The sequence below is a fragment of the Mustela erminea genome, chromosome 12 (genome assembly GCF_009829155.1).
Source record: "Mustela erminea isolate mMusErm1 chromosome 12, mMusErm1.Pri, whole genome shotgun sequence".
Lineage (NCBI taxonomy): Eukaryota > Metazoa > Chordata > Mammalia > Carnivora > Mustelidae > Mustela > Mustela erminea.
Window position 1 is genome coordinate 30684274 of NC_045625.1, and position 20085 is coordinate 30704358.

Here is a 20085-nt window from a genome sequence, read left to right on the forward strand (position 1 = left end):
ATAGCCTACGGTTGACTAGAAGCCTTTCCAATAACAGCTGATAAACACATATTTTATGTTACATATATTCTTATAGTTACATCTAACTTCTAAGAAGAATACTGTATTTTTGGTATTTCTAGGCTATGCACTTTTTGAGGCTTTCAAATTGTTGCAGTTCTCCAAAAAATTTTCCAATATATTTATTGAAAAAAATAAACAAACTGATTATAAGTGAGCCCACGCAGTTCAAACCCATGTTGTTCAAGGGTCACCTGTGTACTGAAGAACTAAAATAGAAGGTTCAAAGCCTTTAGTTCTGGGAGCATCGTTTATTGACTACAGCACTGGGTTAATACAGTATAATAGCTAACAAGATAAATAGCACAAAGACAAGTAGTGTCTGTGTTTTTTAAGATAAATGTATAATTTAGATAGTGCTCCAGATTACATGATCTTTTTAATTTAGTGCGTTAAACCTTGGAAAATGCTGTAGCTGAATAAATGATGCTGCCATTCTTGAGGGCTCTCACATGTTTAAATGAGTACATGTGGTAGTTCTTGGTAGATGATTTGTTACTTTGTGGTATATTCAGGTTAAAATTTTTTTATGCTTAAACTTACTTCCCTTGTGTTTGGCAATTATACTTTATTTTGTTCTTATTTGGTGTTTCTTAGATACCGTAGTAAGGTGTTATCTCGTTGGCTGGCTGGCTTACCATTGCAACTTGCTCACCTTGGTTCCCGAAATCCTGAGCTCTCAACACAGCTTATTGACATTATCCATACTGCGGCAGCACGAGCAAATAAAGAATTACTAAAAAGTTTACAAGCTTCTGCTCTGCGAATCTATGGTAAGAGTTTAACTGTGTGGGTAGCCATTGATCTACTCCTCATTCAGGAAGTTTCTAAGGAGAACGCTTTAGGTTTGCCTTTCCTTTATTATAAATTGGTTATACCATGGTTAAATTGCCAAAACAAAATAAAATTTCAAATAGTAAACTCATTTTCAATAACAAGTATTTTTTATTAGGGTAGTTTTATTTAGTGGTTGTAGATGATTCTTGGATTCTTAAATTATCTTTTCAGCCGCTTGCTGTTCTTAAATCAGAACTGATGAGGAATTTTTAAAAAAAATCCTTTGAAGCTTTGGCAGCAGATTTATCTTAATGGATATCTTGTATGACTTCCACATTTATTTTTTTATTCATCTCTGGAACTATTTTTTTTCTTTTTTAAGATTTATTTATTTATTTAACAGACAGAGATCACAAATAGGCAGAGAGGCGGGCAGAGAGAGGGGAAGGGAAGCAGGCTCCCTGCTGAGCAGAGAGCCCGATGCGGGGCTCCATCCCAGGACCCTGGGATCATGACCTGAGCGGAAGGCAGAGGCTTTAACCCACTGAGCCACCCAGGCACCCCTCTGGAACTATTTCACATTTTAAGCAAAAATACCAATAAAATCATACCAGGATATATACGTATATATAATTTATATTATTGAGATGTAGTTCACGTACCATAAAATTTGCTGTTTTATAGTGTACATTTCAGTGGGGTTTTTTTGTTTGTTTTTAAAAATTTTATTTATTTATTTGACAGCAAGAGAGGTAACACAGACAGGGGGAGTTGGAGAGGGAACCAGGCACCCTGCTGAGCAGGGTACCCAATATGGGGCTTGATCCCAGGAACCTGGGATCATGACCTGAGCCAAAGGCTTAATGGTTCAGCTTAGTGACTTACTGAGTTAATGACTGAGCCACCCTGGCACCCCTACATTTCAGTGTTTATAATACATTCCGAAAATTGGGCAATCTGTCTGATTCCAGAATATTTTTATCACCCCAAAAAGAAACTATACCCACTAGTAGTCCTTTCCCAGCTTCTGGCACACAAATCTACTTTTCTGTCTTTATGGATTTGCCTGTTTCGAACATTTGTTATAAATGGAATTATATATTATGGGACCTTTTTGAATCTGGCTACTTTTACTTAACATACTGTTTTCAGGATTTATGCATGCTAGCATGCATGTATCTGAACTGTATTTTTTATTGCTGAGTACTAATATTCCATTGTAGGGATCTTTCACTTAATATTTATCTATTCGTGAAGTGATGACGTTTGGTTTGTTTCCACCTTTGGGGGGTTATATTTTTAAGTCTGTTTTTCCTAGTATTGCATGTGTGTATTATCTTTTGCTTTAAATTGGGTTGATATTTTAACTGTCACTGTTGAGGAAAAGTACTTGTTTTTTACTGTTTAATACCTTTACCCCCATCAAATTTCTTATTTCAGATGTTTCTCATGGGTATTATGGAATTATTATAGTTCATTGTTTTACTTAAAAAAATAGTTTACTTTGAACCTGTACTTTATGATAAAACTTTTTATGTAGTTGATACATTGGAATTCAGTTTAACAGTTATCAGTCTCTATTGATTTAATCTCTGTAACTTTTATATCTTTATAAATTCATCTTTTATCAATTGAATATGTGTACCTACCCTACCAGATCCACAAGAAGGCACTGTGGTGGTTCTCCCAGCAGAGTCTCAGCAGCGTTTGGTCCAGCTTATATATTTTCTACCCAGTCTGCCTGCTGATTTACTTTCTCGATTAAGTCGTTGCTGTATAATGGGAAGACTCAGTTCAAGTTTGGCTGCCATGCTTATCGGGATACTGCACATGAGGTAGCGTCCTCAAGTGAGATGTATTTGAGGTGTATAGTCTTTTTCCCCATGTGTTTTACTGGCAATGTGTAAAATACAGAACACATTTAAAGTTACATACTGATACTAACTTCATTTGCTCTTAATGCAACAATTAAAACTTTTGATATTATTGCTAGAGTAAGCTCACTAAAGTAAGCCTGAAGTTTTCTAGCGATTTGTATAGGTAGAAATTGTATGTAATCATATGTATAGATTTAAACAGATTAGAAATTATCAAAAGCATGAAGTAAGTGTTCAGTGGCAGGTGAGTACTGTGCTTAAATCATTCGGTGTTGTGGAATTGTGATACAGGCCTTTTCAGGGACCTATAAATTTAATGTAGCTAGTGAAATAACATTTGTGGATCAGACAAGGAATCACTTGAAATCAAATATTTTCATATTGTTGTGCAACTAGCACCACTGTCCATCTCCAGAACTATTTTATCATTCCAAACTGAACCTCTGCATGCATTAAACAATGATAACTCTTCATTCCCCCTGCCCTCAGCCCTTTAGTAACCACTGTTCTATCTTCGTGCTTTTGATTATTCTAGGTACCTCATATAAGTGGAATTACACAATATTTGTCCTTTTGTGTCTTGCGTATTTCACTCATAACTCTTCAAGGTTCATCCATGTTGTATCATGTATCAGAATTTTCCTTTTAAAGCTGACTTAATGTTCATTAAATGTATATACTACATTTTGTCCATCTGTTGATGGACGTTTGGTTGTGTCCATCTTTTGGCTGTTGTAAATATGCTGCTTTAAACATTGATGTGCAAATAACTGTTCAAGTCCTTGCTTTTAATTCTTTTGGCTATGTACCCAGAAGTAGAGTTGCTGGATCACATGGTAATTCTCTTAATTTTTTGAGGAATTGCTCTGTGGTATTCCACAGTGACTGTATCATTTTACTCTTAATTTTTTTTTAGATTTTATTTATTTATTAGAGTGAGCACGAGCAGGGGGAGGGGTAGAGGGAGAGGTAGAAGCAGACTCCCCACTGAGCAGCTAGCCTGATAGGGGACTCCATTTCAGGACCCTGGGATCATGATGTGAGAGGAAGGCAGATGCATAACTGATGGAGCCACCCAGGCACCTCTACTCTTAAATGTTTTATTTATTTATTTATTTATTTATTTATTTGACAGAGAGAAATCACAAGTAGATGGAGAGGCAGGCAGAGAGAGAGAGAGAGGGAAGCAGGCTCCCTGCCGAGCAGAGAGCCCGATGCGGGACTCGATCCCAGGACCCTGAGATCATGGCTTAACCCACTGAGCCACCCAGGCGCCCCCTCTTAAATGTTTTATAACCAATTAATAGTGTTTCATATTGCAAATGTTCAAAGTATCCTTAAACACCTTGTGTTTGTATTTTAGACATAATATTTTAATTTTTTTTATTTTAAAAATATTTTATTAAAAAATTTTTTAAAAGATACTTATTTATCAGAGAGAGAAAGCACAAAGCAGGGGGGTGACAGGCAGAGGGAGAATCAGGCTCCCAGCTGAGCAGGGACCCCCTTTTTGGACTCTGTCCCAGGACCCTGGGATAATGACCTGGGCCAAAGGCAGACGCTTAATCAAGTGAGCCACCCAAGCATCCCTAAAGATTTTATTTATTCATGAGAGAGAGAGAGCAAGAGAGAGCACAAGCAGGGGGAGGGACAAAGGAAGAGGGGGGAAGCAGGGAGCCCAGTCTGGGGGCTCAGTCCCAGGATCCTAAGATATGACCTGAGCCGAAGACACTCAACCAACTGAACCGCCCAGGCACCCTAGGCATAATATTTTCAGTAATACTTATTACTGATATGGTTCATAGACAGGGTCTAGTACGGTTTTAGGCGGAAATTGAAATCTAAGCTATACCTAAAGAGTTTAGATCTTGTGGTTTCCGGTACATACAGATCCTCTAGCCCAGTTAAGTAGGAGTGGCTCACTTTATTAATAGAATTTCTTTAGTGTCTTTGACATTCTCTTCTTACCATTATAGGACATATGTTGGAATCTAGTTACCTAAAGTGTGATTCATAACTGATGATAACCTTTCCTTTTAGCAAAAGAGAGCTGTCTGCAGCTTGTCTATATGTGAAAATTCAGTGTTATATTTCTGTGTGCACATGCAGTAGAGAGCTTGGTCTTATTTTTAAGTATTTTAAACATTTATTAGTTTTCCTTTCTTAGGGGAACACAATCCAGCTCCTTGTCTAGTAAGCAATTATTTAATATTTGTTTGGCCTTTTAAAAAATTAAATGTTCCTTTTTTGTTCCTGAGGTGGATTTGTGTTAATTAACTTCCAGTAGAGGGCACTCTGTTCCTTTGATATAACTTGTGAAGAATCTGTTTTAAAATTGATTTTAAATAACCTTTTGAACACTTGTTGAAACTAATTCTCCTTAAAAGCTCTATTTAATGTCTTTATCAACATCAGTTGTGATTCACTTTGCTTAAAAATTTTTGTCAAGGATATTTTCAAATTTTTACTTTTTTCTTGTGGAGATTTGTGGTAACTGTTGAGAAAATAAATTCACAAATAATAGCAGGGGTTCATATTCATTAGCAGCAGATTGTCATTGTAGCCAGAAGTCTAACAAGTTAAATTTTGCTTTTTAGTTAAGTCTATTAGGTAGACTTAACTTTCTGTAGATGTATTGTTCCCATTCAAACTAATCTCTCTCTTAAAAAATAATACAAAATTAGGACTTATCAACTTTCTTGGGCCAGTGACATTATCATTATATCAATTCCTAGATTCAGAATTTAACGATAATGTTTCCTTCAGACATACGCTGGTTTGTTTCTTTTCTGGTTTTCTCTTCAAAATACTCCTTTCTTTCCTTGACTGTGACTGTAAACTAGCCAGCTGTTTTATATAATCTTCTAACTGTACTATTATAATATCCCATCTATTTTGCGCACTGTTCCTAGGTTAATTTTCCTGAAATGTTCCTTTAATTCTGATTTTTTTCTGTTACATTAACTGGATTGTGAGATCATGTTCAATTTAGGTTTTGTAGTTCTGATGCCCTGTTTGTTTTTATCAGAGGGAAGAATATTAGTTTGTGCCATTTGTGAAAACCCATCAAGTGAGAACTGTTGTTCATTTTAACTTTTGAAAAGAATAGAATTGCTGTGCCCCTACCTTTTTTATTGCCCACTTAGTTTTTTAGAGTTTGACTCCCCACCCCACCCCTTGGCATTCTACTTGTATTTTTCCACTTGCTTTTGCTCATTTCTTACCCTTTCTGCCCCTAGTTTATTTACAGCTAGATTTGAGCACATAAGACACAAATGTTGAAAAGTAGTCTGAATTGTTACATAAAAATCTTTGATGAAGGAGAAATTTTGGACTAAGAAATTTGGCTTGAGTTTTAAGTGATCTATATATGACCTGCTCTGCCAGGAACAGATGCACTTTACTTCTTTTGTCCCATCTTATTCTCAGAAGTATTCTGGCTTGGACAGTACATATAGGCATAATTTAAGGACATTATGATATGTTGCTTATCATTTGTTCCAAGTGGACCCTTCAGTGGTTTTGCTATCTCTTTTAGCCACTGGGTGGCACAGTTGATTGCTGTTTTCACTGGGTTCAAAAGCATATTAGTTTGCTAACTACCATTTTCGTACTACTTTCCAGTGTGTATTTCTGACTTTCTTGTAACCTCTAACCTTTTAATATTCCGTCCATAGTCCTTTGCTAATTGTGGAAATAATACTCAAGGGTATTTCCATCATTTTAACTCCCCAAATTTAAAGAATATTAATAAATATAAACACAACTGTTTCAATAGTAAAAAAAAATTGTTTCTAGTTGAATTTAGAAACTCCTAATTTTGTCAGATATTTATTTGATTAGCTGTGATAAAATTTGGAGCCTCAGCTTGTTGGATCTGATCATTCTCATCATACCCCTACCCCTTTTTCTTGACATATCTAAGGCTGAAATTTGCTATCATTTTCTTAAGACTTAACTTGAAGAGAGTTTTTAAAGGAATCACTGGAAACTGATCCCATAGCAGGAACCAGATAATCCTCATTTAATGAGAAGCTGCTTTACATTTAGCTATTTTCTTAAGTCCCCTATCAGTCAGTATTTGAGCTGCACTATTAAGAAGTAGGCCCAGTTACAGCTTTGCAAAATAGAGGAACACATAATTATCGTAGAGTGGCTTTACAAGGAATATTTTTTACCTAATCAAGATAGTTTTTGTTTAGGTAGGAAGCTGGAGCTTATTTAAACTTAACTCATTTGAGTAAGCAAGGTAAGAATTTATAAAAATCAAGTAGCAGCTATACCAACTACTGAAAAGCAAAACTTCATTTGGCTCCTTAGAGTCTGGTTTTCAAGTGCTTTAGAAATTTTCTAGGTTACACTGTGTATATGGACCAACTATGCTTTTTCATGAAAACTTTACATAAATATATTAGAAGTTAAATTTTCCATATTATGATACTTGAGTACTTAACATATAAAGTGAATATATACTGCAGGTTTTTAAGTTATTAATGCAGATTTGTTTTCAGTAAAGAAAAATTGTTATATACTGTGCTCTTTTTCTAGTCTTCAACTTGGTCACTTCTGGTAATAATTCTCCCATTGTTTATTATAGATCATCGTTTTCTGGATGGAAGTATTCCGTTAAAGACTGGTTGATGAGTGACGTGGACTATTTCAGCTTCTTATTTTCAACACTTACAGGTAAAGACATTCACCTGCCAAATTAAGGAAAAGCAAAACCTAGCATCAAAATTCAAAGATTTGCTGTCTTAGCTGTTTGGGTTTAAGTTTTGAAGATGATAATCTGTTTATCTTGAAATGATTTTTATTGACTAATAAGTGGAAATCTCCCTTGTCAGGCTCTTGAGGCAGGGATAAACATGATTTATGTTTAAATCTCAGAGTAGGAGTACTCTGGGGATTTTTGAGTATCATGTGATTATAGTTTTCTTTCTCATTTCTCAGCTTTATTGTCTTGGTTTACAATGAATTGAATATACTTGACTTAAAAAAAATTTTTTTTTAAAGATTTTATTAGAGGGAGAGAGGGAGAGGACAAGTAGGGGGGAGGGGCAGAGGGAGAGGGAGAAACAGGCTCTGCTGAGCAGGACCCTAGGATCATGACCTGAGCTAAAGGCAGACACTTAACTGACTGAGCCACCCAGGAGCCCCTACTTGACTCTTTTTCAGATAGCCATATGCAAACCCCACTGCATACTTTAAAAAATTGATGAACAAATATCCATCTTAAACATGTTTAAAATGTTCAGCTTGATAGGAATGTAAATCAAGTTTCGAGTAGCCATTTTCTACATGCCATTGTTCTCAAAGCAAAATTAGTAAGATGAGTCTAGAAATGTTGTAAGCTTAGATGTGTAAGTATTACTGTTGTTTTAAATGATTGTACTATTTCAGCATTTCTGTTTTATATTTGAATGATGAGGATGAGATTATTTGACATTTTCTGAAGACTTGAAGTTAGGAGACTTAATAGATAGGTTAAGTCAGACTCCGAAAAGAACTTGACAAGTGCTGATAATGAGCTAAATCCAGCGAGATAAATACTGCATACAAGATAAATATGTTTATTTGATAGTTCTGGATGTGCACATTTGAGATGCAAGCGTGGACTTTATGTTTTAATAGTATTACCAGTCAGAAGGTTTAGTGGTTTTGGAAAGCTCATTGGGAGTCAGTAGTGTGATGTGGCCATCAAATTACATGAGGAGTCTTCAGGCTGTGTCCTGGAAATATAATGATCTGAACATCAAATCGGACCACACTGCTGGTGTTCTGATTGTTCTGAGTATTTTTCAGGAGACACTGTCAGGTTGTCTATGTAGGTTAGACCAGGGGTAAATAGGGGTGGTAAGAGAATCAAATTTTGTTGTATAAGGTGTAGTTGAAGGAACACACATGTAAAATCCAGAAAGGTTTAGGAGGGCTAGAGTAGTTTTAAAACATTTGAAGGGCTATTATATAAGAAAATAGATAATATATATGTGAAATCATATATCATTTTACTTATTGATTTGGTATTTTAAACCTACCATTAAAGGGAAAGCATATGCCTCTCACTTTTTTTAAAAGTAAAATTAGTGAAGTTCCCAATATAAGGAGTATAACCTGTTTCTTGTTGTATCATACATTGGGTCAGATCACATTCTTTGTGTACATAATTATATGAATTTGACTGCCTCCATGCTACCAATTCATTCTTTAAGATATATGAAATGAAGAAATTTTAAAAAAAGCTTGAAGAAGAACTTGAAGGTACATGTCATGTCTGTTAAAAAAATGAAGAATGTCATTTGCTTTGTGATTTATTTTTTTAAATTGTCTTTCTTTATACCCAAATTAGGGTTTTCAAAAGAGGAGTTGACTTGGCTTCAGAGCCTTCGAGGAGTTCCTCATGTCATTCAGACACAGCTTTCCCCTGTGCTTCTTTACCTTACCGACTTGGATCAATTTTTACATCATTGGGATGTAACAGAGGTAATAGTGCATTTAAAGAGGAACTCATGATTATTAAAATTCTGTTAATCAACCACCAGTCATTACTGTATATTAGGATCGCCTTAAAGGAGATACTCTTAGAGATAAAGAGCAGTATAAGACATGACTCATGTTCTGAGAGTGCTTATGATCTTGGATAGGAGATTTGTGTTTCTAAAAAGAGGAGTGTTCATTATAGGTTGCACTACTAGAATAGAATAAATTTAGTGATTTGAATGGTAGAGACAAATTTATTTTATCTAGTATAAAATATGATAGATGGTTCTATGGAAAAGGGAGAATTTGACTCAGGTGTTGAAGGATGAATAAGGCTACTTGGATTTGGTATCCTCAAAGGTAGTGTTTTTTAAAAAAGCAAAAGATTGGGGCACCTGGGTGTCTCAGTGGGTTAAAGCCTCTGCCTTTGCCTTGGGTTGTGATCTCAGGGTCCTGGGATCGAATCCTGCATTGGGCTCTCTGCTCAGCAGCGAGCCTGCTTCCCTTCCTCTCTCTCTGCCTGCCTCTCTGCCTGCTTGTGATCTCTGTCTGTCAAATAAATAAATAAAATCTTTAAAAAACAAAAATACCCAGAAAAGATTATTCTGCAGTTCCTTTGGTTTTGAGAATTAGTACATAGTTCGTTAATGTTAATTTAAAACCCTCACTTCCATTAAGTTTTAAAGTTCAACCTATAAAACTTATTTTTAAGGGCGCCTGGGTGGCTCAGTGGGTTAAGCCGCTGCCTTCAGCTCAGGTCATGATCTCAGGGTCCTGGGATCGAGTCCCGCATCGGGCTCTCTGCTCAGTGGAGAGCCTGCTTCCTCCTCTCTCTCTCTCTCTGCCTGCCTCTCTGCCTACTTGTGATCTCTCTCTGTCAAATAAATAAATAAAATCTTTAAAAAAAAAAAAACAAAAAACAAAAAAAAACTTATTTTTAAGATAAATAGAATGAATCTAAGCCATCTTTAAAAATGGGACTCCAGGGGCACCTTGGTGGATCAGTGGGTTAAGCCTCTGCCTTTGGCTCAGGTCATGATCTCAGGGTCCTGGTATTGAGTCCCACATTGGGCTCTTTGCTCGGCAGGAAGTCTGCTCCCCCCCGCCCCCCGCTCTGCCCTCCTGCCTCTCTGCCTACTTGTGATACCTGTTAAATAAATAAATAAAATCTTTAAAGAAAATAAATAAAAAATAAAAATTGGACTCTCGTTATATTCTATTCCTTTTACAAACTCAGTTAAAATTTTAAACCATTAAAGTAACTTTTAAGTATAGTCACTAATTGCCAAGTAGTTCAGTTTTTTGACAAACTTTCACAAATGTTAAATATATATAATTGTAAATTTACGATAAATCTTAGTAACTTAAGTTTTGGTATTGCTTATAGTAAAAATCAAATTAAAATAACAAGTCTGGGGGTGCCTGGGTGGCTCAGTGGGTTAAAGCCTCTGCCTTCGTCTCAGGTCATGATCCCAGGGTCCTGGAATCAAGCCCTGCATCGGGCTCTGTGCTCGGCAGGGAGCCTGCTTCCTCCCCTCTCTCTGCCTGCCTCTCTGTCTACTTGTGATCGCTTTCTGTCAAATAAATAAATAAAATCTTAAAAAAAAAAAGTCTAAATTCTAGGTTAATTACATGTTTTAAATTGGAATTATTAGGCTGAACTTTTACCCTAATAGGCCAAATTGTCGTTCATGTTAAAATATGTAAACTAAATATGCAGAAGCATATTTTGCAAAATAATAAACACTGATGCTAAGTATTTGATTCTTTAAGACATTTTTTTTTTTCAAGTTTTTATTATTTATTTGACACAGAGATCACAAGTAGGCAGAGAGGCAGGCAGAGAGAGAGGAGGAAGTAGGCTCCCTGCTAAGCAGAGAGCCCAATGCGGGGCTAGATCCCAGAACCCTGAGATCATGACCTGAGTTGAACACAGAGGCTTTAACCCACTGAGCCATCCAGGCACCCCCTTTAAGACATTTCTATAATAATTAATTTCTGTTATTTATTTCTTCAGTTTCTTTTCCTGCATGAAAGATGCTTACTCAGTGGGAATGTACTTATGTTGTCATCTCAAGTAATTTTGGTTTCGAATCTTTTTTGCAAATTCTGATGTTTTGTTCTCTGCTGGCTAATTTTCTTTTAATTCAGAAGGCCTCTGGTGAGGACACTGACTATAATCTTTTCTTACAGTTTATAACTGGTAATCCAAAGGGCTTTTTTTTTTTTTAAACCTCTTATTTTTTTGTTAACCTCTTTGTTACTGGTCTCAATAGGGTGGTCTCCAGATTCAAGCTTTTGTTGATAAACCATTTGAATTTATTCAACTGATCTATTATTTACTTCTTTCATTCTTTTCTGTATATCCTTAATGTTTTTCCTATCTGTTAGGACTGTACCTTTTATAGGTAGCCTCTGATCATAATACTTAAGTATGCCAGTTATATTTATCTTCTCTTTATTGCCATAGTGCCTGGCACTGTGTTTATATAGGTTTTTCAGAAATAACTGTATTTTAAGGGCGCCTGGGTGGCTCAGTTCTTAAGCGTCTGCCTTTGACTCAGGTCATGATCCCAAGGTTGATCCAAGGTCAAGCCCTGTATCAGGCTCCGTGATCAGTGGAGAGCCTGCCTCTCTCTCTATACTCCTCCCCCTGCTTGTGTTCCTTTTCTGTCTCTCTGTCTCTCTCTCTGTCAAATAAATAAAATCTAAACAAAAACAACAAATGGACTTTAAATAGTGAAAAGAAATAATGAATTGGTTTAGCATCTGAAATTTTATCTACCCCATGGTAAATGAAGAGAGCTAAAACAGGTCTCCTGAAGTTAAGGCCTTGAATACTGGATTGGTGGGGTTGGGCTTGCCAACAATAGTGTTTTTTCTTAAAACTACATTTTCTAGGGTGCCTGGGTGGCTCAGTTGGTTAAGCAACTGCCTTCAGCTCGGGTCATGATCCTGGGAGAGTTCCGCATCTGGCTCCCAGATCAATGGGGAGTCTGCTTGTCCCTCTGACCTTCTCCCTTCTCATGCTCGCTTGCTCCCTCTCTCTCACAGGGAGACAGGGAGAAGTAGACTCCCTGCTGGGAGCCCAATGTGGGGCTTGATCCAGAACCCTGGGATCATGACCTGTGCTGAAGGCAGACGCTTAACTGGCTGAGCCTCCCAGCAGCCCCAGTAAGAGTAGTTTTTTTTTTCTTCCCAGTAAGAGTAGTTTTAAAGGACAGACTCTCTAATGTATTTAGACCATCATGATGTATTTGAGAAAGTGTTGTATGGCGATCAGTGGGCTGCTCCTATTCCAGGCATAGATTTGCCATTGTCTAGTTTTATAATTTGGACAAGTTGTACAACTTTTTCTGATAATTTAAATTTTTCATAAGCACATTATCTCTGTAAAGCCAAGGTAAAATTGTCATAAAAATGTTATAAGCTGTATTTCTGAAGTAACACTTAGTAAGGACGTGTATTAAACTTCCAGGTTTCTGTCTTTGAAATGTTAAGATATAATTAGGAAAAATCTGAAAAACACATTTTCGTTTTTGAAGTTCTTAAGTGAAGATTTCAGTTTTCTCTTGGATAAATTTTGTTGTTTCCTTTTCATATAAAAATATTTGAAATACACATAGTTTTTGACATCCTTAATGTAAAAATTTTAAAATTATTTCATTTGAGGGGCGCCTGGGTGGCTCAGTGGGTTAAAGCCTCTGCCTTTGGCTTGGGTCATGATCCCAGGGTCCTGGAATCGAGCCCCACATCGGGCTCTCTGCTCAGCAGGGAGCCTGCTTCCTCCTCTCTCTCTGCCTGCTTCTCTGCCTACTTGTGATCTCCGTCTGTCAAATAAATAAATGAAATCTTTAAAAAAAAATTATTTCATTTGAACAATTTAATTAGGACAGTGGGATTACTCAGTTTTGTAATTTTACCTGCCTAGGCCAAAGTGATTTTTTTCTTTAAATCAGACTTTTTTTTTTTTAATTTCTTTCTTTTCTTTTCTTTTTTTCTTTTTTAAAGATTCTATTTATTTATTGGACAGAGATCACAAGTAGGCAGAGAAGCAGGCAGAGAGAGAGAGAGAGGAGGAAGCAGGCTCCCCGCTGAGCAGAGAGCCCGATGTGGGGGCTTGATCCCAGGGCCCTGGGACCATGACCTGAGCCGAAGGCAGAGGCTTTAACCCACTGAGCCACCCAGGTGCCCCATAATTTCTTTTTTAAGATTTTATTTATTTATTTGACAGAGATCACAAGGCAGAGAGAGAGGAAGGGAAGCAGGCTCCCTGCTGAGCAGAGAGCCCGATGTGGAGCTCAATCCTGGGACCCTGAGATCATGACCTGAGCCTAAGGCAGAGGCTTTAACCCACTGAGCCACCCAGGTGCCCCTAAATCAGACTCTTTTTTTTAAGTAGGTATTATTCACAAAATTTAATTTAGAATGGAAGATAATTTTTTTAAAAAGTATTTTTTCATTCCCCCTTAGCCACCCATTTTTTTCTTCCCAGTTTCTAAATACATTCTTTCAGATAACTTCTGTCTTCACAAGTGACTTAAATATATTATTATTATTTTTTTAATAGAAATAACATACTTTATCCACTAATCTGGACCTTGCCATTTTCATTTAGTATCTTTGTGATTATTCCTTCCGAGCACTGAAGGAAGAATTGTGTGACCTTCCTGTTAATGATGGAAACTGTAGTTAACAGGGAAGGATCACAAAGGAAACAGAAATCTCTGTACAGCGGTACCTTTTGTAAATGGAATCTTCTGTTCCAGAGCCAGTGAAAGGTTTTAAGGTTAATATTGTCATTTACAAAATATTGGATGATTGTAAAAGAATGTTTTTTAACATGGATAAGCCCTGAATAATAATAATAATAATAAAAAACATAAATCCAGTTTAAGAAATAGAACATTTTTATTTTTATTATTTTTTTATTTTAGAGAGAGAGTGGGGGAGGGGCAGAGGGAGAGGATTCTAAAGTAGACTCCCCACTGAGTACGGAGCCCCTCATGGGGCTTGCTCCATGACCTGTGAGGTCACCACCTGAGCTGAAATAAAGTTAAGACACTTAACCAAGTGACCCACACAAAGTGCCCCTGAGCATTTTTATTTTTGAAACCCTTGTGTGTGTTTCTCCTTTCCGTTCAGAGTTAACACTGTTTTAAATTTTGTCGTTACTCTTCTTCCTTTTAGTTTTACTGTATTAGCGCATAACTCCAAACTATAATGTTTAGATTTACATTGTATTAAACTTTTTAAAAAGTGCAATATTTTTCAGTAATTTGCTTTTTATTCAGTATACTCTTGAAGTTATGTATGTTGTTAAGGAGGGCACGTGATGTAATGAGGACTGGGTGTTATATAAGACTGATGAATCACTGAACTCTACCTCTGAAACTAATAAAACACTATGTGTTAATTAATTGAATTTAACTAAATTTAAAAAAATTAAAAAGTTACCTATATATTAATGTGTAAGAAGTTGTTCATTGTTTTCATTGCTGTGTGGTATACTGTTGTAGTAAGATGCATTGGTTTCATAGTTTGAGTATTTTGAGCATTCCATTTTATCTCCACCATGGCATATAGCTGTGCCTCTTTGTTTTATGTTTTTAGGTCTTTGGTTTTTAAATTAAGACAACCTACCTTCAAACTGTATTGTACTACTTCATATTATGATATAATGTGTAATAATATTTTATAAGGTCATTCTAATGTTTGTTTTTTCTGTATGTGATGTCTTTTTTCTATACATGTTTTTTCTTCCTTCATGTTTTCAAGATAATCTTTTTATCACTTTCTTCAGCAGTTTGATTGTATTTATGCCTTGGCATTGTTTGTTTATGTAAGATTTTATTAATTTATTTGTCAGAGATAATGCCCACAAGTAGGAGGAGCAGTAGGCAGAGGGAGAAGCAGGCTCCCTGCTGAGTAAGGAGCCCAATTTGGGGCTCAATCCCAGGACTCTGGGATCATGACACAAGCAGAAGGCATAGGCTTAACTGACTAAGGCACCCAGCGTCCTTTTTTTAAAAAACAAAACAAAACAAAACTTCATGTTTGCTGAATGTTTCTTAGGCTTATAATTTACTGTGTTGGGGAAAAATGTCAGTCATTCCTTCAAAAAAATGTTCTGGGTCCCCTTCTTTGGACTCCAATTACATGTATGTTAAGATTGCGTCCCTGGGTGGCTCAGTTGGTTAAGCAGCTGCCTTCGGCTCAGGTCATGATCCCAGCGTCCTGGGATCGAGTCCCACATCGGGCTCCTTGCTCCGCAGGGAGCCTGCTTCTCCCTCTGACTCTGCCTTCCACTCTGTCTGCCTGTGCTCGCTCTCACTCGCTCTCTGTCTGACAAATAAATAAATAAAAAATCTTTAAAAAAAAAAAAAAAAGATTCTTTATATTTTCCTGTAGGCCTTTGAGACATTTTTAACACCTTTTCCCCATGTCTCTTCAGAAAGTAAGCTGTGTCTTTTAAGTTCCCTGATTTTTCTGCATTATCCGATCTGGTCTTAAATCCAACCAAAGATTTCTTTTTTAATTTTTTTTTTTTTTTTTAATTTTTAAGAGCAATTCTGAGTTCACAGAAAAATTGAAGTGAAAGAGCATGTATTTCCCTTACACAGCCCTTTCTCCTCCACATGCATAGCTTCCATTATCAACATTCCCCACCAGAGTGCTACATTTGTTATAATTAATGATTCTATATTGATGCAGTTACCCAAAGTCCACAGTTTACATTATGATTCACTCTTAGTATTACACATTTTGTAGATCTGGACAAGTGTGTAATGCCACATTATCTATTAATCTCTTACAGAGTGTCTTTATTGCCCCCAAATCCTCTGTGCTCTGCCTGCTCATACTCCATGCTTCCCAACCCCTGAGAACCACTAATGTTCTGTTTTTCCCCGTCTACAGTTTTGCCTTTTCCAGAATGTCTTCTATTTGGAACTGTACAGGATATAGCCTCTTTAGAATGTTACTTTCACTTAGTAATATTCTTTAAGATTCCTCCATGTTTTTTCATGGCTTCATAGCTCATTTCTTTTAGTGCTGAATAATAACGTGTTGGTATACCCTGTTCACGGACTGAAGAACATCTGTTTTGTTTCCAAATTTTGGTAATTATGAATAAAGCTGTATAAATTTACAAACATCCATGTGTAGGTTTTTATGTAGACATGTTTTCAACTCCTTTGAGTTAATACCAAGAAAACGGTTGCTGGATCATATGGTAAGAGTGTGTTTAATTTTGTAAGAAACACCACACTGTCTTCCAAAGTGGTTGTACTGTTTTGCCATCCTATCAGCAGTGAATGAGTTTCTGTTGCTCCAGATCCTTGCCAGCATTTGGTGTCAGTGTTTTGGATTTTGGCCATTCTAATAGATGTGTAGCTTCTCATTATTTAATTTTGATTTCCCTGATAATATATGATGTGGAGCATCTTTTTATATTTATTTGCCATATGTCTTTGGTGACATATCTGTTATGGTCTTTGGCCCATATTATTTTATTTATATTTACAGTTACTTTAACTGGGTTGTTTTCTTAAGTTTTAAGTGTTCTTTGAATATTTTAGGTAACAATACTTGGTTATATGTCTTTTGCAAAGGTATTCTCCCAGTCTATGGCTTGTCTATTCATACTCTTGACATTATCTTTTGCAGAGCAGAATTTTTTAATTTTAATGAAGTCCAGCTTATCATTTCTTTCTTTCCTGCAATTGTGCCTTTGGTGTTGTATCTAAAAAGTCATCACCATGCTTAAGGTCATTTAGGTTTTTCCTCCCATGTTATCTTCTAAGTCAGTTATAGTTTTGTATTTTGCATTTTACATTTAGGTCTGTTATCCATTCTGAGTTAGTTTTTGTGCAAAGTCCAGATTAATTTACATATGGATTATTGAAAAGTCTATCTTTGCCTCATTGTCAAAGATCCCTTGACTCTATGGGTCTGTCTGTTGCTGGGTTCTCTATTCTGTTCCATTAATCTCTTTGTTCTTTCACCAGTACTGTAGTATCTTGATTACCATAGCTTTATAGTGATTTATGAAGTTGGGTAGTGTCAATCCTTTAACCTTGTTTTTTTCCTTCAATACTGTTCTGGGTTTTTTTTTTGATATCCACAAATGATTTACTGGAATTTTGATCGGATTTGCATTAAATCTGTAGATGAAGTTGGGAAAAACTGACATCGTGACATTGAATATTTCTGTCCCATGAACATGAAATACCTCCATTTCTTTAATTCTTTGATTTCATTCATCAGAATTTTGTAGTTTTCTTCATACAGATTTTGTACATATTTTGTTAGGTTTATTTCTAAGTATTTCTGTTTTTTGGGGTGCTGATATAAACTTAATTTCAAATTCTGTTTGTTCATTGCTGGGTTTTTTCATTGCTATTTTTTCATTGCTATTTGGAAAGTTTTTATATATTCACATTGAATATTTTTAAAAATATTCATTATTTTCATTAAAATATAATGTATTATTTGCCCCAGGGGTACAGGTTTGTGAATCATCAGGCTTACACACTTTACAGCACTCACCATTTATTCCAGGAATTTTTTTTTGTCAGTCATTTAAGGTTTTCTGCATAGACAGTCATGTTTATGAACAGAGACCAGCAAGTGAATTTTAAATTTTAGATAATGTATTTTTTTATCTCTGCTTTTTTCTTTAACAAGTTCTTTTTTTTCTTTAAGTTCTCTCCATACCCAACATGGGGCTTGAACCCACAGCCCCAAGATCAAGAGTCACATGCTCTACCAGCTGAGCCAGGCAGGCGCTCCTTCTGTATCTAAAATATGTAATAATAGTTGTTTTAAAGTTCTTACCTGCTAATTCTCTCATGTCATTTGTACTGATTTTTTTTTTTCTCCTGGTTATGTAACACATTTTCAAGCTCCTTGTCATGCTTATTAGTTTTTGAGTGTATGTTGGACAGTGGAAATTTTATGTGTTAGATTATGTTGGAGTGTTTTGTTTTGTTCTGGGAGGCAGTCAAGTTACTTGAGTATCAGCTTCATCCTTTTTTTTTTTTTTTTTTAAATTTTATTTATTTATTTGACAGACAGAGATCACAGTAGGCAGAGAGAGAGAGAGAGAGAGGAGGAAGCAGGCTCCCCGCCGAGCAGAGAGCCTGATGCGGGACTCGATCCCAGGACCCTGAGATCATGACCTGAGCCGAAGGCAGCGGCTTAACCCACTGAGCCACCCAGGCGCCCAGCTTCATCCTTTTGAGACTTGTTTTTAAGTTTTGTCAGGGTGGTTTATTAGAACAAGTAGCCTTTACTAAGTCAAGGATCGATAAATTACAGCTTTAGACCGAAACCAGTTTGGCCCTGTTTTTGTAGCACCCTGAAACTAAGGGTGGTGTTTACTTTTTTTTTTTTTTTTAAACAACTGTTAAAACAAAAACCCCCCACGAAGAATATGTGACAGAATATGTGTGTGCCCTGAGAAGCCTAAAATATGTGCTATTTGGCCCTTTACAGAAAAAACTTAGCAACCCTGCCAGTGTGCTAATTTATCCCTATTATTAGTGTTCACATTCTGAGCACCATCTGAATAAACCTAGTCTTCTGTGAAGACCTGTTTTGGTTGGTTAGAACTTAAACATCTCTCTGCTGTCTTTGAGCTTTGGGAATTGTTTTGCTCATAGCTCCTGTTTATTCTTTGGCCTTGTAGAATTTCGCCTTGCACATGCACAGCTTTGTTTTTAGCAATATACCTCAGGATACTAGAGCTCTCTCTCAGCAAGAGGATAATTAAGAGTTTGGCTTCATCAAATGGCGTGTATTGGAGGACAGAAAATCCTGCCAACCTTTTGACTGTCTTGTAAGACTGATTTGAAGGCGCCTGGGTGGCTCACTGGGCTGAGCATCTCCCCTGGGCTCAGGTCATGATCTCAGGCTCCTGGGATCGAGCCCCGAGTTGGACTTTCTGCTCAACAGGGAGTCTGCTGCTCCCTCTCCCTTTTCCTGCCACTCTGCCTACTTCTGATATCACTCTCTCTCTCTCTGTGTCAAATAAATTAAAAAAAAAATGAAGAAGTGTTAGGAACATGCCATTTCTGTATATATTCTGGTGAAATTAGGTAGAAAAATATTTCTACTTAGAAATTAAATATATAAAACCTCCTTAAGAAAAAGAAGTTCTTGGGCGCCTGGGTGGCTCAGTGGGTTAAGCCTCTGCCTTTGGCTCAGGTCATGATCTCAGGGTCCTGGGATTGAGGCCCATATCAGGCTCTCTGCTCGGCAGGGAGCCTGCCTCTCCACCCCCCCCCCCCACTTGTGATCTCTCTCTGTCAAATAAATAAATTAGATCTTTAAAAAAGAAAAAGAAGTTCTTTATTTGCATGTTTTTTTAAAAAAACCCTTAATTTCCACATGGACCAGATTATCCTGCTTGTTCTGGAACTCTGCAGTATAAAGTCAGAGTTCTGATACATGTAGGTTTCTGTTAGCAGTAATGTGCAAACATGAGGACTGTATATGTTTATGTTGGTGAGTGTGCATGTACATGTATTTATGTTAATATTTATTTGCCTTTATCTTGAAACAAATTCAAACTTAGAGAAAAATTACAATTACAGTACAAAGAACTTTTTCTTTTCTTAAGATTTTATTTATCTGAGAGAGAGAGGTGGGGATAGAGAGAGCACAAGGGCTGCAGAGGGAGAAGCAGGCTCCCCTCTGAGCTGGGAGCCCGACGTAGGGCTTAATCCCAGGATCCTGGGACCATGACCCCAGCCGAAGGCAGACCCTTAACTGACTGAGCCACCCAGGCTCCCCACAAAGAACTTTCTATTTTTTCATAGACTGACATGATGCCTATAGCCCATACTTTGGCTTGTATATCTCATAAAGAAGCATTCCATTATATAACCAG

The 20085-nt window shown here is 36.6% G+C and overlaps 1 protein-coding gene across 7 annotated transcripts in view; it reads left to right on the forward strand.

Moving 5' to 3' along the window:
* TEX10 (testis expressed 10) overlaps positions 1-20085 on the forward strand; it is a 67620-nt gene that overhangs the window by 33937 nt on the left and 13598 nt on the right. For all 7 annotated transcript variants that reach the window (XM_032307315.1, XM_032307314.1, XM_032307312.1 and 4 more), the window contains exons 8-11: positions 658-833; positions 2495-2672; positions 7312-7400; positions 9061-9194. In XM_032307315.1, coding sequence (XP_032163206.1) covers positions 658-833; positions 2495-2672; positions 7312-7400; positions 9061-9194 — 577 coding nt within the window. The remainder of the gene's footprint in view (positions 1-657; positions 834-2494; positions 2673-7311; positions 7401-9060; positions 9195-20085) is intronic.